Source organism: Sinocyclocheilus rhinocerous, unplaced genomic scaffold (genome assembly GCF_001515625.1).
Source record: "Sinocyclocheilus rhinocerous isolate Xijiao unplaced genomic scaffold, SAMN03320098_v1.1 scaffold677, whole genome shotgun sequence".
In the NCBI taxonomy this organism is placed as follows: domain Eukaryota; kingdom Metazoa; phylum Chordata; class Actinopteri; order Cypriniformes; family Cyprinidae; genus Sinocyclocheilus; species Sinocyclocheilus rhinocerous.
The window spans coordinates 2,216,493-2,234,246 of NW_015633185.1; the positions used below are offsets into that span (position 1 = coordinate 2,216,493).

At 41.5% G+C, this 17,754-nt stretch overlaps 2 protein-coding genes across 29 annotated transcripts in view; both read right to left on the reverse strand.

The window, feature by feature from the left end:
* Positions 1-2,713: 2,713 nt before the first annotated feature.
* LOC107743568 (synaptopodin 2-like protein) lies at positions 2,714-13,858 on the reverse strand. 2 transcript variants are annotated; one of them, XM_016556858.1, is made up of 5 exons: positions 13,355-13,853; positions 9,050-9,201; positions 8,175-8,884; positions 5,235-6,771; positions 2,714-3,922 (listed from the first exon to the last, which is right to left on the reverse strand). In XM_016556858.1, exons 1-5 carry the CDS (start codon positions 13,454-13,456, stop codon positions 2,881-2,883), a joined length of 3,543 nt encoding a protein of 1,180 aa, XP_016412344.1. In that variant the 5' UTR covers positions 13,457-13,853; the 3' UTR covers positions 2,714-2,880. The 2 variants fall into 2 exon arrangements, with proteins under 2 accessions (XP_016412344.1, XP_016412343.1); XM_016556857.1 differs by lacking the exon at positions 2,714-3,922 and having other exon boundaries at positions 4,026-6,771; positions 13,355-13,858.
* Positions 13,859-16,475: 2,617 nt separating this feature from the next.
* Positions 16,476-17,754, reverse strand: part of LOC107743569 (calcium/calmodulin-dependent protein kinase type II subunit gamma-like) — a 60,443-nt gene continuing 59,164 nt past the window's right edge. For all 27 annotated transcript variants that reach the window (XM_016556860.1, XM_016556859.1, XM_016556864.1 and 24 more), the window contains one exon: positions 16,476-17,681. The gene's annotated coding sequence lies outside the window, so the exon portion shown is untranslated. The remainder of the gene's footprint in view (positions 17,682-17,754) is intronic.

Here is a 17,754-nt window from a genome sequence, read left to right on the forward strand (position 1 = left end):
GGGGGGGGGGATTATTAAAATTACTAAATTATTAAAAATACTAAATGATATTTATCTAAAAATGTAAAAATGCAAAAAGATTTCTGTGAGGGGGTTTAGGGGTAGATTTAGTTTTAGTGGATAGAAAATATTGTTAGATCAGTATAAAAATGATAGAAGTCTATGAAAGCTGTACAAAAAACAAACAATCAAACAAAAAAACTAAAATATGCAGTCACATTTCATACTTTTGAAAAGTGGGACATAAGCGCCACCATGTGGGGATTAGTCTTTCTCACCCCATAAACCATGTTTTTATTCTTTCTAAAAGAAACACTTTGACACTGCTAATTAATTTTTTCAAATGTTAGAGTCAGTCAATGAGCTTGACTTTCTTAATCAGAGTAATTCAATGACTTTTCTTCCTTTGTAAAAAGTAATTCAGACATCATTAGGTTTGAGTGCATTCATGTGAGACATTGGGTTTGTGTCTGCATTACATACGATAGTTTGTTGCTTGCCTTGAGACAGAGACATTATATGAAATTTCAAGCATGTTTTATTGAAACTATTCATTGTATTAGAAATACAAGACACTTTCAGTTAGAATTACTTGGGTCCTAAAGTTCAGCTGAGCTCATTTTAAGCATTGCACAAATAAAATCACCAGAGACATTAAACACATTAGATTTACCAAGACAGACATATTGATCTAATGATTTGTACAACAGCCAAAATTAAGAGCACTGAACAATGTAAAGCTTTAGTCTATAAAATAAAATATGATGACACTAACTGGAAAGACAAACAAAATTGTGGCTCAGATTTTAAACACTGTATCACTGTATCTACTCTACATCAACTTCTTATTCGATCTCTAAATGTAATTTTAAAAAGGAGTCCTGAAATATTCTCACCTGCCAGTACTACAATTATTATTTATTCATCCTCTCTCTATATCTAATACACATTGATATAAACTGTTTCCTTCCTTGAACCTCAATCCATTGTTCCCCTAATGTTACAAGCCCTAGATTTTTTTTTTCTTAAGACACTGTCATGTTTTTGAGGACTTTGGGTACACATCTGAAAACAACCCATCCCCAAAATCATCAGCCTCACTGCAGCACATGCCATTCAAATATTTCATGTTGCTATGAGTATTCTGACTAATTCCAGTAAAGCCAGTTGGCTAATTAACCTTCTGATAATCCTGAACAGTGCTAGCATTGCACTTTTCATGCCTGTCTTCATGAGACAGATTTGCTTCAGTGCTCAGATAGCCTACATGTCTTTCTCTAGGACTGTCTCCAACATTGTACCTTTCCAACACTTACTGATTTGACCACTTAAATATGTTTCTATAAAAAAATTAAAACTCAAGTTTTCATTAATGTAATCGGTTTAATATATCAATAGAGTCAGAGCACATTTTTAGGAACAAGCCTAGTTCCCCGTTTACTTTGCTCCTACAAATAGGCTGTGACCCTTATGCACCTGTTCAGCCCAGGCTCTGCCAGGAGATATATCATTTCTGATTGACCTAAGAGCATTCAGCAAAACAAAGCCTCAACTTGCCTTTTTTTTTCTTAAGTATTTTTCCATGCTTTCATATGTCAAGTAGATCAAGGTTTAGACCTAAGATAAGCAAAGTGACCACATTTTAGTATTTTAAAGGTGCCAAAAGAAAAACTTAATTTGAAGGAAAATATTTAAAAATACCTCAGTCCAATTTATGTAAAAAAAAATTTTTCTGGTGTTATTGTCATAATGTATTTTTCCTTATCCCTATAAAATTGGGAACACTGCACTGCACAAACACATTGTCTAGCATATGTTGGATTTAAAGTCAATGTGAATTGACATTTGCAACCCCTTTTTACTGCTGTAATGCGACTCTTGTGTGTTTGTGCACACTTGGCTAATAAAAGCTCACTCTGGTTCTAATGTATGAATGAAATAAGATATGCAATGAGAAAAAGAAAAAACAAACAAAAAAAAAACTATGTATGACACATCTTGATGATTACCATTAGGAACTGACTGAATTGAAAAAAACAAACAAACAAACAAACTGGGCAATACATACCACTACGGAGCCAGACCGAATGTTAGGGTGCTTTCACACTTGGTTCAATTGCCTGGTCCAAACCCGAGCTAGATTGCTCCCCCTCCCGCTCACCCCTCCCCCATCCCCCATCATCTAAGTGACATCAGCAGTGCCAGTTCAGAGGAAGAGCAAGCTACACTTTGATTGACATTTACGAAGCCAAACAATGTTTTCCTTTGGAATAGCGTAGATAAATTGTTCACAAGAACAGGAACATGCACTGAGAAATTAAATAGAGTAAATAGATTTCGTTAACAACACTGAAGGTTTCAAACATATTGATGAACATTTAGCAGAAATTCAGGATTTTTCAGCTTGAAAAGTTTTGTTTTGAAAAACAGTCTCAAAACAAAACAACAAATATCCCAGATAGCACACATACGTCTACAAGATGTCTGTTAAAGATCGCTTCGTCTGGAAAGCATCTGCTGTGTACAAACATCTGATAGACGGTTTTAAGATGTCAGTTTTACATACATTCTAAATCATAAACATCTTAAAGACATTTTCTAAACTTCTATTTGACATCTGATAGGAAACGTCCAATAGACGTATTGCAGATGAGCAAACACTAAAAAATAAGTCTTGAAGATATAAATGCAGATGTCAAATGGACATCTCCGTGATGTACATGTGCTATCAGGGATACTCCACATTATATTTTCATCTGAAATGGAGAATATAATATCTTTGTATCTTCAAGTTATATTAAGTCATATTTGAAAAGTGTGGATTTTGAGACTGCAACAGAAGCAGATGGTTCAGCTTCTCCCACATGTAAAGTAACATTATCAATGAGGAAGTGTTCCAGGCCTCCAGACGCGGGGCTGAATACCCACATGTGTTGCAATAAAGCGAGGTTTGGGAACTTGGATAGGAGACTTTAAGGGGTCTGGCTTTAGGGAACTTAACTCAGGGGCACTCTTAAACAGTTTGGCAGCTTGAAGCCCAGAGAAGCTTAGGTTTGACATACTTGACATGGGAGCTGGGGGTGAATACGGCATGGGGTGAGGGATGGGCACAGCTGAAATTTTAGGGAGCTCTGGGAGGCCTGGGGCTCGTGAAGGTGCCGGAGTTGATTTGGGTACAGGTTCAGGTAGAGGGGACGTCATGTCAGAACGAGAGATGTGCTCACCAAGTGTGGTCCGTGAGCGTGGTACAATCACTGTGGGGTTGAGAGTTGGTGCTGACATCGGGGTGGGAGTGGAGAATCGTTTGATTTCATACACACGTGCCGCCTTTACTGGGACCTGCTTGGGTGGTGTCAGAGTGTGGCCCTCTCTTTGTTGCCTCTGATAGGAGGAGACTGAAGACTGTGTGCTAGTGCCACCACCAAAACTGAACATTGCAGGGTTCAGTTGGTAAGGCTGCCTCCTCATAAAGTCCAAGGCTTTGATACCTTCTTTTGGGACACCATAACTACTCTTACTTCCTGTGGAACTTTGCTCAGACACCTTGGCACCCCCACGCTGCACCCCAATAGGACAGGATGGAGACAGCAAGGGGTTGTAACCTATCGGGGGAGGAGCACGAACGTTAGGGGAATACTTCCAGTGGGATGGGGTTGGTGAGGTTTTTTGTGGTTCGATCAAGTCTATGACAGAATGGGATTGTTGGGGTTGTAGCGGTGCAGGCTGCAGATGTGGAGAGTCTACAACAAACAAATCCTTGCGATACTGCCTACGAGCAAACAGCTCTGCACCTTTTCCCTCCGCCTGAGGGATCTGTGACATTTCTTGGATGACCCTTGGCTTAGGAGCCACAGGCGGTGGCACCCTTGTCCTGTTGTCATCAATGTTGTGAGTAATATTTTCTGGTTGAGAATATCCATGCCTGGCATCTGATAGGAAACGTCCAATAGACGTATTGCAGATGAGCAAACACTAAAAAATAAGTCTTGAAGATATAAATGCAGATGTCAAATGGACATCTCCGTGATGTACATGTGCTATCAGGGATACTCCACATTATATTTTCATCTGAAATGGAGAATATAATATCTTTGTATCTTCAAGTTATATTAAGTCATATTTGAAAAGTGTGGATTTTGAGACTGCAACAGAAGCAGATGGTTCAGCTTCTCCCACATGTAAAGTAACATTATCAATGAGGAAGTGTTCCAGGCCTCCAGACGCGGGGCTGAATACCCACATGTGTTGCAATAAAGCGAGGTTTGGGAACTTGGATAGGAGACTTTAAGGGGTCTGGCTTTAGGGAACTTAACTCAGGGGCACTCTTAAACAGTTTGGCAGCTTGAAGCCCAGAGAAGCTTAGGTTTGACATACTTGACATGGGAGCTGGGGGTGAATACGGCATGGGGTGAGGGATGGGCACAGCTGAAATTTTAGGGAGCTCTGGGAGGCCTGGGGCTCGTGAAGGTGCCGGAGTTGATTTGGGTACAGGTTCAGGTAGAGGGGACGTCATGTCAGAACGAGAGATGTGCTCACCAAGTGTGGTCCGTGAGCGTGGTACAATCACTGTGGGGTTGAGAGTTGGTGCTGACATCGGGGTGGGAGTGGAGAATCGTTTGATTTCATACACACGTGCCGCCTTTACTGGGACCTGCTTGGGTGGTGTCAGAGTGTGGCCCTCTCTTTGTTGCCTCTGATAGGAGGAGACTGAAGACTGTGTGCTAGTGCCACCACCAAAACTGAACATTGCAGGGTTCAGTTGGTAAGGCTGCCTTCTCATAAAGTCCAAGGCTTTGATACCTTCTTTTGGGACACCATAACTACTCTTACTTCCTGTGGAACTTTGCTCAGACACCTTGGCACCCCCACGCTGCACCCCAATAGGACAGGATGGAGACAGCAAGGGGTTGTAACCTATCGGTGGAGGAGCACGAACATTTGGGGAATACTTCCATTGGGATGGGTTTGACGAGGTTTTTTGTGGTTCAATCAAGTCTATGACTGATTGGGATTGTTGGGGTTGTAGAGGTGCAGACTGCAGATGTGGAGAGTTTACAACAAACAAATCCATGCGAGACTGTCTACGAGCAAACAACTCTGCACCTTTTCCCTCCGCCTCAGGGATCTGTGACATTTCTGGGATGACCCTTGGCTTAGGAGCCACAGGCGGTGGCACCCTTGTCCTGTTGTCATCAATGTTGTGAGTAATATTTTCTGGTTGAGAATATCCATGCCTGGGCCTTTCGTCTAGGTTCTGCACCATAGACAATAATTCAGGGTTTGGTGAGTTTTTCTTGCTGTCAGGTATCTTAAACATTGGCTTGTGGGCACTATGGCGGCAGGCCTCTTGAAGAATACCAGTCCGGCTATGGGTGGCAGAAGATTTTTCACGATAGACTACAGGTGACAGCGGAGTTACAGCTGAGGGGGTGTCAGAAGCTGCAGAGGTCAAAATAGAAGAGGGTTGGGCTGGTATCGCTATGGCCTGAGAAATAACAGGAGCCATAACAGGAGCCACAACGGTCACTGTGTTGTCAGCAGAGATTGCTGGAGGAACAGTTGTTTCAGCCTCTACAGGAAAGTTATGTTCTTGGGTTTGAACTATGGGAGGTGGCACTGATGCAAACTGGATGTTTTCCACTGAGAAGCAGTGAAGAGCAGGTTGAGAATATGATTTCACGGATACAGAAGCAGGTGGAGGAACAGACTTTCCAGGTATAAAGGCCTGTGTGGGTATCATTTCAATAGGGACATCGGCACTCATTTGACTCATTGTGAATTGGCTAACGAAGGAGGCAGGGTTGACACCCATGGCATGCTCTTCTGATGCTGCAGAGAATGGAGGTGCAATCACAGCCACTGAAACAGGTCTGGGTGTCTTCTTACTGACTGTAGGGCGAAACACAACAGGAGCGGTGGCTGCCCGACTGGTAACGCAGCCTGGGGCAAAAGGTCGGGCAGTTCTGTTTAACACAGAGCTAGTAGGAAGTTCTGCTAGAGGAGCTGGTTGTGGAGGCATCACAGTTTCTGTGGACAACACAGCGGGGACTGGTGCCATTGTGTTTGAAGTATCTCCATTAACCATGACAGGGACAGTGGGAGTGGCTTGAGATATGCTCATCTGTGTTATGTTTTGTGTCTCTGCTGGTGGAACCTCATGATATAGTGTTTTTGAAGGTCTGGCAGATTTTGGAGCAACTGGTGGTGGCTGGACATTATGCTTCGTCAATGGGTCTGGTTGTGGTTGCGGTGTCTGTAGTCGAGGAAGTGCTTGTCTCTCTTTCAGTGCAATGCCCAGCATTTGGCTTTGTAACTGTTCTTGCGCAGCTTCCATTTTCTTTGCATGTTCCTCAGCCCTTCTCCTCTGCTGCTCAAACAACTGTGCCCCCTTCCCAGATGTATCACTCAGACCAGGACTGAGAGCACCACCCTCTCCTTCCTGACCTCTGGAAGCAGATCTTTTCTCCAGCATCTCAAGGTAGTCACTGTCCCATGTGGGGTCTGGTGCAGAAGAGAAACCTTCCTCATCAAATTCTGATTCACTGCCAGGAAATATGCCATCCTCTTCTTGAGAGTCCTGCCTCATGTCCTCATCAACACTTCCAAAGCTGGTCAGTGTGTATTTCTTGGAGCGTTGTCGGCGCTTTTTAAACATCAAAACACCCTTTGAATGAGGGTTTGGTGCATCTGTCAGTAGTGAGGCAATGGTGCGGCACTTGGACCGAGCCTCTTTCACCTGTTTGTCCATGATCGTATCTCTACGGTTCAATTCTGCATAACATGAAATGAAAAATTTAAGACAGAATCGGATTATGAATTGATGTTTATGGCTTTTAAACTATTCACTGGTATGTCTGTCAGAAATAGTGTTAAATAAAGCCAACGGTGCTCTTCTGACTCATTGGGCCTGTAGAATTGTGCAAAAAGAGTACTGAAAAATACTTGCTAAACTAAACTCCTCCGTTAACATAGGATAGTTAAAGATCTCATAAAAAGCTAGAAAAGATCCAGTATTTCATATGGTACTGCAAAGTCGCGTGTCAAAGACCATATTCAAACAAACAAACAAAAAAGTTTTCATAGCATAACCCAATAAAACTGTATTTAATCAAAACATTTTGCAACAGGGACCATAAGAGCATAATCATTTTGCTGCCAAGTTGATTTGTCTACCATGGGGAGATGCTTTATTTACTAGTGCTTAATTGTGGTCCCGAAGAAGAGCATGGAATGTTTAGAGTTCAGATTAGGGTTGTCTTTAGATTTATGACGGTTTATTTATGCTAGTGCTTGAAATTACACTACTTTAAATAGCTGTGGCTCTGAAGATGCTTGTACACTTTATAAAAAGTGGTACTATGGCAATTAACCCCAAGTCTCACCTCTAAACTATTCTTTAAACCTAATCATTATTACAACAGGGAAAATAACTTTACTCTGAAATGTAATATCACTAGAATTAATTTAATGAATTAACGTAAATTGTGTGGTGTAACAATCTGTTGAATGTAATGCATATTTAATATTAATATTCCATTAATAGCACATTAGATTCCACAGTAAGTAATCTTGCCATAAACACAGATGTCAATGTGTTGTTTATCACCTGATTTGGGATCAACAAACACACATTCCGCAGGTGCGATCCAGGATCAGTGTCATACCAGTGCAATGCAGTGTCTAGGCACTGGAATGTTAAACCTGTGTAACTAATTGTATGTATCTCATTTTAGGAACACTAACCTGGCTTCTGAAGCATGATAATTTGTGACTTGCACTGATGACATTTAAGTGACTCTAAATTCCAGCCAGATGCTTCTGTACATGTCTGAAAACAATACAGAGAATACTAACAATACTTTCCAATATTTCAGCTGAGGATCTAGGTGGAGAGAATGAGCGCAGGTCTGTGAGGAGCACTGTCACCTGATATAAGCTAGCAGCTGGAGATTCTTATGCCAGCTCATGCAAAGCAGTGCTCAGGTTATCAACCCTGTGAGCCTCAGGACAAATATAGACACTGGTGCTGGCTAAAAGACTCATGACCAGCCCTCATCTCTTCAAGGGTTTACATGCAGGCGATCGCAAGCTGTGACTTTAAGAAAGCAAAGCAGGTGTTCATGACAGTATTTGAAGCCAGTCAAACATAAGAGCAATGGTCTGCATATACTCACTTGCTTGTTTTGCTTTATCCATGTATGTTAATGTGAGTTCCTCATCCACTGGATTGTCAACTGGTCCAACCATGGGCACCAACTGAGTTCGAGAGCTTAGCATAAGAGCTTCTTTGGCTCTCTCTGGAGAAACAAGAGGGGGGACATTTCTGGGCTCCTGGAACCCACTGTCCTCTTCCATTAGCCCTTCTCGTGGGTTTTGGTCATCCGCACTCATGGATGAGGTCTCAGTGGAGGTCTGAGAGGACCAGGCTCCATCCGGAGGGGGTTGGTAAATCACTTCTCTGCGGGCTACACCAGGCAATGCATCTTCTCTTTCTTTAGGCTCCAAAAGATTGTACACTTGGGCATCTGAGGCACTGTCATACCCACTCATTTCTGAAGTCTCTGCTCCCTCCGGTGAGGCTCGACCGGCCTTGCCAGGTGAATTGCTGGGACTACGTCGTTTCGATTTGCGTTGCCTCTCATGAGCAGCCACGTCTGCATCGCTGTCTGTTTCTCCGTAGTAGGCCTCACTGCCTGGCGGGGAAGTCAATTCACTGCGTCCAGTCGGGGACATCAGGGATCCGCGGTGGATCTGCCGCACACTGGACTGGTGAGGTCGGGAGACGGATGGGGACATGGCCCTAATGGCAGCACGGTACTCTTTATCAATGCGGGGAGAAGGAGCTCGAGCAACCAGAACCACCGACTGGAAGCCAGCCGGTGCCCTGATAAACATGTAAGGAGGTAAAATAGCACAGGGGTGGTCAGAAACAGTAACTCACAACAGCACTGGCTCAGAGATCTAACTACAGTTAATACAGTCACTTACTTTCAGCTCCCATTTGAGTTAAAGACACACTTTAGCATTGGCAAAGTAAAGGATGGTTTACCTCCTAATCCGGATGTGTAGCATTCCTGGCATGCTGTCGATCAGGTTCATGGCCTGGGCATGCGACAGACTCCCACAGGAATTCTCATTGATGGATACCAGCTCATCTCCCTCACGCAGTCCGGCACGACATGCTTTACTTCGCTTACGCACCTACAGGATAAATGTGGCAGTTGATAATGGATGCATAGATCAAAAAGTCTTTTGAAATGGCCCTGAATGTTTTCCATAGATTAGACAAAGGCATTGATATCACATTTCAGATTCTTTCTATCTTTAAAAGTAGATCTGCACAGAATCACAATGAGTGACGTATGAGTTTGGTCTAAACATTAACTCTATATCCATCCATCCATCCATCCATTCTCTATACCACTTGTCTTATGTCCGTGTCTCCTATAGTTCACGTTTCACGAGTTCACACTTACATATAATAAACTGAGTAAAGGTTATGCGTATTTGGCATGCTGTCCGGGGAGAGGGGTCCGACCGAGCTTGGCGTTTAGCCCAGACCCAGAGCGCTCCCCCGAGTGCTCCTCCACGTGCTGGGGTAGGAACGGGTTGAAGGTGAGGAGTCGGAGTGGTGGAGGGTTGCTGAATGACTAGAGATAATGAAGGTAAGACTGCTTTGATTATTTATAGGGGTTCTCTCTTGTGCTGGTTGGATAGATGGTGTAATTACTGATGAATTGGCCGTGTTAATTATCTGCGCGTGCTCCTCCCAAAATTTGTTAATAAAACATCACTTAGTCTCTCTAACTCACCTATCCTGCATGTCTTCAGATTGTAAGGGAAACCATAGCACACACTCCAACCAGGTGAACCAGGGACCATCTCGATCTGAGGCGACAGTGCTATCCATGAGCCACCATAGTTGTCCATGAACTCAGTATGAAATATATTCAAAATATAGCCTAGTTCTTAAACAATTAACAAATCTGCTAATATCAAATGGGATCAGTCAGCAGAAATGTGCAACATTCTTCACAATACTTCAAATTTTCAAATAATTGTATCTTAATATTTACAATATGATAAATGAAATAAGAAAAACAAACACTCAGTAGGCTGGCAGACAGTTAACAGATACTGCCCATGTGCCAGTGTTGTTTATTAATTGGACCTTGCAATGGCATTGCTCAAAGCCCTGTCCTGTCTGTCATCTTACTCAGCACAGGAGGACAGGCTCTGATTTCAGTGGTTTTGTTCACACTGACAGGTTCACGCTTTACTGAGGATGCAATAATCAGTCTATAAATACTTACTTTTAAATAGACAGTGTGATGGGTTCATGAACTGTAACCCATCTCTGCTCTCTGCTCTTTAATACCGTGTAAAGTGAAAGTGAGTGTGACATGCTGCCAAGTATGATAACCCATACTCGGAATTAGTGCTCTGCATTTATCCCATCCTAAGTGCACACACATAGCAGTGAACACACACACGGAGCAGTGAGCAGCCATTTTGCAGTTGGGGGTTTGGTGCCTTGCTCAAGGGCACCTCAGTCGTGGTATTGAAGGTGGGAGAGAGCGCTGTGCATTCACTCCTCCCACCTACAATCACTGCCGGTGCCGAGACTCAAACCTGTGACCTTTGGGTTACGAGTCCAACTCTCTAACCATTAGGCCACGACTTCCCTGAAAGAAGCTCCTGAGTCACTATACTGTTAACAGAACATTTTATAGTCTGGGTGCTCCTTTGGCCTTTGATTGTGCAGAGCCGACTAAAACATGGCATACGGGTCAGTGATCTGGGGATTCTAATCCTGTACTTGGTTGCCTGTGGTTTTTAGGATACAGCTGTAAATGCAAAGGTTATATTCAGGACCAAGTGGTGAACTGGGATCTGTAAGCTGCCCTGTCGCTAAACCGCATCTTGATATGGGGGAGTGTCCATACCATTAGTTTAATCTAATTCACTTTTGATGACAAGCATCTAGCTACCAATAAAAATCAACACTCCTCATGACAGCCAAGATTAGTGGACGCATCAAACTACCCTGAACAGATAAGGATAGATAGATGATGAATTGGCCGTGTTAATTATCTGCGCGTGCTCCTCCCAAAATTTGTTAATAAAACATCACTTAGTCTCTCTAACTCACCTATCCTGCATGTCTTCAGATTGTAAGGGAAACCATAGCACACACTCCAACCAGGTGAACCAGGGACCATCTCGATCTGAGGCGACAGTGCTATCCATGAGCCACCATAGTTGTCCATGAACTCAGTATGAAATATATTCAAAATATAGCCTAGTTCTTAAACAATTAACAAATCTGCTAATATCAAATGGGATCAGTCAGCAGAAATGTGCAACATTCTTCACAATACTTCAAATTTTCAAATAATTGTATCTTAATATTTACAATATGATAAATGAAATAAGAAAAACAAACACTCAGTAGGCTGGCAGACAGTTAACAGATACTGCCCATGTGCCAGTGTTGTTTATTAATTGGACCTTGCAATGGCATTGCTCAAAGCCCTGTCCTGTCTGTCATCTTACTCAGCACAGGAGGACAGGCTCTGATTTCAGTGGTTTTGTTCACACTGACAGGTTCACGCTTTACTGAGGATGCAATAATCAGTCTATAAATACTTACTTTTAAATAGACAGTGTGATGGGTTCATGAACTGTAACCCATCTCTGCTCTCTGCTCTTTAATACCGTGTAAAGTGAAAGTGAGTGTGACATGCTGCCAAGTATGATAACCCATACTCGGAATTAGTGCTCTGCATTTATCCCATCCTAAGTGCACACACATAGCAGTGAACACACACACGGAGCAGTGAGCAGCCATTTTGCAGTTGGGGGTTTGGTGCCTTGCTCAAGGGCACCTCAGTCGTGGTATTGAAGGTGGGAGAGAGCGCTGTGCATTCACTCCTCCCACCTACAATCACTGCCGGTGCCGAGACTCAAACCTGTGACCTTTGGGTTACGAGTCCAACTCTCTAACCATTAGGCCACGACTTCCCTGAAAGAAGCTCCTGAGTCACTATACTGTTAACAGAACATTTTATAGTCTGGGTGCTCCTTTGGCCTTTGATTGTGCAGAGCCGACTAAAACATGGCATACGGGTCAGTGATCTGGGGATTCTAATCCTGTACTTGGTTGCCTGTGGTTTTTAGGATACAGCTGTAAATGCAAAGGTTATATTCAGGACCAAGTGGTGAACTGGGATCTGTAAGCTGCCCTGTCGCTAAACCGCATCTTGATATGGGGGAGTGTCCATACCATTAGTTTAATCTAATTCACTTTTGATGACAAGCATCTAGCTACCAATAAAAATCAACACTCCTCATGACAGCCAAGATTAGTGGACGCATCAAACTACCCTGAACAGATAAGGATAGATAGATAGATAGATAGAAAACAGTCCATAATACTCCATTGTTACTAATGGTTTGAATGATCAGTTTAGGTGTCAGATTAAAGTAAAATACATAACCATAGCCATTTTTATTTCCTAAACTATTACAAACATTCGTGACAACAGCATGACCATCAACCAGAACAAGCAACTTTATCATTAGTTGATAAATGCATTAAATACAGGACATTGTATCCTGTGTAAAGAAAACAAAGTCTGCTGGAATTGGAAGAAAGATGATTGCAAATGTTATTAAATATGACCTGAATCCTCAAAGGCTAAGGTAAGTCATAAACTACAGTAATACAGTGTGTGTGAGAGCATAAAGTTCAACATCCTTTATTTATATATTATTATAATTTCTAATCTATAATATAGAACAGGCTCACAATCTACTATTTACAAAGTAATTACAAAATCACAGTAGAAACCAGTATCAGATAATTATATGTAGTATAAAAACACCTTGTTTCCTCATAGTAACAGCTAGATACACAAATGTTTGTTTAGCTTCTCATTAACTATTAGTCATAAAAAGCAAATACTTCAGTTCCTCTTCGTTTTACATACAAAGTTTTATTCTATAAGCTTGGCTTGTTACTGGTAATCTACTCTTGCATTGTTACTATTACAAAATGTACAATTGGTGCACATTAGCTACTTAGGACTCAAAGGTTAAGGGGGTTAATGTTCAATTCAAATGGTACTTGAAAGTTCACAGCTCTATGAATCATTTGGCTTTTTTGGTAGAGGATCAGTTCCACACCACACTTAAGAGTGCAGGGGCCTGTGCGTCTGGTGTTCATTACATCTTCAGGTGGCTCTAAACATCTTAAGTTTCTTTGGAACTAAAGAACTGTGGGCTGAAATAACACTAAAAGACTTAAAGTGAGGTACAGTACGTTCATTGTTGTGTTTCCTGGCAATCCTACCTTGGCAACCTGCAGAGGCTTCTGGTGCTCGAGTCCTCCCTGTAGTCTGAAGCCCCATGGTGCTCCTCCGGATAGGGTGATGATAACTTCCTCAGCCACCATGGTGCGGTCTGTGCTTGCTTCTTTGATTCCGTTTGTTGGCCTGGGGGCCCTTAGTACCTACGGTCCATGTTATTTCAGGGCCCCCTTAGAGAAGCCAACTACTACTGCAACTATGTCCTGGGGTTCCTTCTAGTTGCTCTTGCGTGAATACGAATACACACGGAACCCCTCCCATACCCTGAGCTGGATGCTGGTGATAGGGGCGCAGCCATAAAGGAAGCTAAAATAGAGGGGAAAGAGAAAAGATACCCAGCGTCTCCCTATGCACTGGAATCTTGTGTTGGATGAAGGTAGAAGCTAGTTCACCACAGCTGTGCTGTCACTCACAGCGCTGGCTTAAAGGGAGGGGGGTACATTACTGATATAAAAATAGCTCTTTGCCTCTCTTGCCAAGCGGTCAAGCTTTTTGACAAATTCAGAACAGCGACAAGTAGATTTAAGTCTGAAATTGAAAGAACTTTGTTATTTTACTTATGTTTACAATCTCTCATTGAAAAATAGCGCATACAATTTAATGTAACCTTCTTTTCAGTAAATGGTGGTCAAGGAATTAGATTACTGTCAATTGAGGTTTTCCTACGTTTTATATTATTACAATCAGGACCTTCTAATATAGCGTGGGATGAATCACAGAGCTAGTTTGTTTTACCATTGCGTCTGTACACATACTGACAACAGACCTGTCCTCTTGGCGTCCAAACTGGGACACTTGTCCAATCAATCTTTCTTTAGGCACGCACGCACATGCCTGACCCGAGTAGGAAATTAAAACAGACTTAGTGACACTTTATTTCCACATTCAGGATTTAGACATTGATCACCAGCAGGTCTAAAAGACATTTAGACGAAACATTTCTGTACTTTCTATTCATCAAAGAATCCTGAAAACAAAATGTATGTTGTTTCAACAAAAATACTGAGCAGCACAATTGTTTACAACATTGATAATAATAAGAAATGTTTCTTGAGCACCAGCATATGATGATTTCTGAAGGATCATGTGACACTGAAGACTGCAGTAATGACTGGAGAAAATTCAGCTTTGGCATCACAGGAATAAATTACATTTTAAAATATATTACAATATAAAACAGTTGTTTTAAACGGCAGTATTACCGTTTTTACTATATATTTGATCAAATAAATGCAGCATTATTGAGCATAAAAATGCTGGGTGACAGCTGTGATTCTGATGAAATAAGAGCTACTCAGACAACATTGCCTTAATGTAGTAAATAAATAAGACATTTCTGTTTAATGCCCTAAACCAATGAGCTCTAAAAAGCTTCAGGCAGGTACAGTAGCCTACGTGGGCGCTTCTAGTCGTGCAAGCTCAATTTCGTACATCCTTGTTTTCCGAAATATCAGAATTCATCAGTTAAGCATGCAACTGCAAAGTCCACGCATTTGCGTTCGTCTCTACTTCAAATGCACGCTGAGCAGGAGAGCAAAGACAGTGATGTTGAAATGTTTTATTAAATACTTCCAAATGTTTCAATAACAACAAAGCTATGATGGTTTAACAACATTCAAACAAACACTTGATAGATTTAAATTCATAGTTTTATTAATTATATGGTCATGCAAAAATCCAGCATCCAATTAAACCTCAGAGTATAAGCATATGTAGTCCCATCAATGCAAAAAACGAACAAGAATGGGGAAACATACCAAGCTAAAGCTTTGTTAATCTCTTTTAGTCCATTTCTTTACAAAATTAGCTTTTGATTGTAGCAATGGAAACCAACCAAGCCACATTTCATTTACCTTGAAGATGCAGGGAATATAGACATAATTCAATTCTAATTAACACAGACAGTGAAAATTATTACCAGAAAGTTACACATGCATATTTTCCTTCTGCTGAACTGCATATATGGTTTGGCTGTGGGAGTTATTTAGTTCAGGAATTATTCACTTCGCATACAAAGGCGTTTGTGTCCATCTAACAGTCATAAGAAATACAAGAACTATGAACTCCTGCATCTGGAAACATCTCTTAATCATTTACTATTTATATGTATGTGTGACTGACTAAACTGCACTTTTTTTTAAACAAGGACACTCATATCTGAGAGGATGAACTATGAGTGACAGAAGTGGCCAGAGACTAGGGCTGAACACACTGTTATAAGACACACTGCAGCAGGGACAGTATGAAGATATGGCAGACATCACAGTGCCAGACGGTTTCATCTGTGGACAAGTGAACTCACTAACAAGATGCCTTAGGGTAGGAGTACTCTCTTTCCTCCCTTTTTTGAACATATAGAGTTGGGTGCAATGTTTGCCCAACTTTAAAAGGTAAAATGTCACAAGAAATGGCTTAGCACAGAATAAAAGGGGGAACGTTAAACCTCCACAATTCACACAGGAATCTACATAATAACACAGTCAAGAACAGTGTTCAGATGATCTCCCTCCTTTAAAGGGAGCACAATGTGTCCATGTGCTTTAACACACCCAAAACAAAAATTTTTTTTAACTACGTGAGTTCTTTACCAAAACAGCGAGTTGTGTGTACTGAAAGTCTGTGAGTCTACGTGCATCTGGATGAAGACGAATGGCTAAGCGTTCCCGATTCATCCCTCATCAATGATCTGCATTAGTATTTACAGGTTATACTGGAGAAGAAAAATAAAATAAAACAAGATCAACATACCCAGAACAGATTCTACCATAGAATGGACCCCAAAACACCATGGAACTGCATTCATCAAGTCATTTTCATTCAAATCCCTGCCTATAGATGGTCAGGTGATCTTAACAAACCACAATCAAGTCTTTTAAAGTCACAATGTATGATGATGAGACAACGTAAACAGCATCAGAACAAGTGTACAAACACTCATGGAGAGATAATGTGACAGTTTGGGTCTTCTTCTAGAGCACGGACCCCTAAGGATGGATTTCATAACCTGAAGTTGCAAAGCAGTCCACAAAAAGTGAACAGAACAGCATAGAGTCTCAAGCTTATGTGCAAAACAGTACAGGCCATTTCATTTGTTTTTTGTTTTTTTCTCGACATGCTTATAGTCTAAAAAATGATATGCACAGCAGCTGGAAGCCTAAAAGGTGAGCAGAGTAACTCTGGGAGGGAGAGCAGGGCTTATGATGAGCATGTTGTGTATAGTGTTTAGCGCCCCCTGGGGACCAAGAGACATACAACAAACTCGAAATCAAAGAAAGTGAGGGTTCTGCAACTTCAGGTTCAGAGAGCCTAGAGGTTATGGGTGCAAACATACAGGAAGGCAAGTAAACCAACCCAACTTGAGCTCAGGCCTCATGTGGAAGTGTGTGTTAAGAAGATTTACGCAAAACACTACATAGCAACAAGCATCTTGAACCCAAGAAAAAACATTTATACGTACACAAACACACACATCACCCCCCCCCCGGACACCACACACTGTTTTGTCCTTTCTCTTTTATAAATATCTATTTATGCACAACTATATTAAATCGTGTCCCACTTTAAAACAATTGTCTTGAAAACACAAAATACTTTCAAATACCGCATCATTCAGAAGATAAAAACCAAGAGATCCACCAAAACACGTCAGAAAGCCAGAAAAAAAATCTTCCCCAACCCCATTCCTCAATTTCAAAGAAAATAAAAGCAACATTAAAACATCCTCTTCTCAACGTCTAGAGTCTACACTTTGGTGCTTCAACGTCTGATACATTTTTTCGTTCCCTCTGATATGCCATGCCATCACATTCTTTGCGTAAAAAAAGAAAAAGAAAAAGAAAAACAAAACAGAAAAATGTTTTCTTAAATGTAATAAACTCACATCATTTACCCTTAAAACGGCGTGTGCTCTTCAACGATTCACATTTCTGATTCTAACTTCCATCTCTACTGGCTGTTAATTACACAAGTGAAGATCTCAGTATTTTACAATATATTACTAATACTTTAAAACACCATTTCCGAATGTTGGGCAGCAGACAGTATGGGATTATGGGTAAAGACTATACAGCGCCCCGTGTGGGCATTAGAAGCATGCAGCATCCAGAAGGCAGGGCTGCTGCCGTGGCCGCCCGACCCACATCTAGCTAGAGTTGGACTGAAGTGGTGGCCGCTTTTAAATATATTTCTTAGTTGTGTCAATTTTTTCCCTCACGTTTTCAAAACTTCAAGAGGTTCTCTTCTGGCCGGGCTCCAGGCGGCAAGACGTGCACGGAGAAGAAATGCTCCAATCAGCTTTAGTATTCAGGCATGCTAATGGAGAGAATATAAAAAAATACTAAATAATGTTTCACTTGTTTTGTTGGCACTAAGGTTTGTTAATCAG

Excerpts from the sequence above, each read along its gene's own strand:
- LOC107743568 (XM_016556858.1), bottom strand. The coding sequence starts at position 13,456 with ATGGTGGCTGAGGAAGTTATCATCACCCTATCCGGAGGAGCACCATGG. Across the intron at positions 9,202-13,354 it reads AGCCTCTGCAGGTTGCCAAG|GTGCGTAAGCGAAGTAAAGC; the intron begins GTAGGATTGCCA and ends TTTATCCTGTAG. Across the intron at positions 3,923-5,234 it reads AACCTAGACGAAAGGCCCAG|GCATGGATATTCTCAACCAG; the intron begins GCATGGATATTC and ends ATCAGATGCCAG.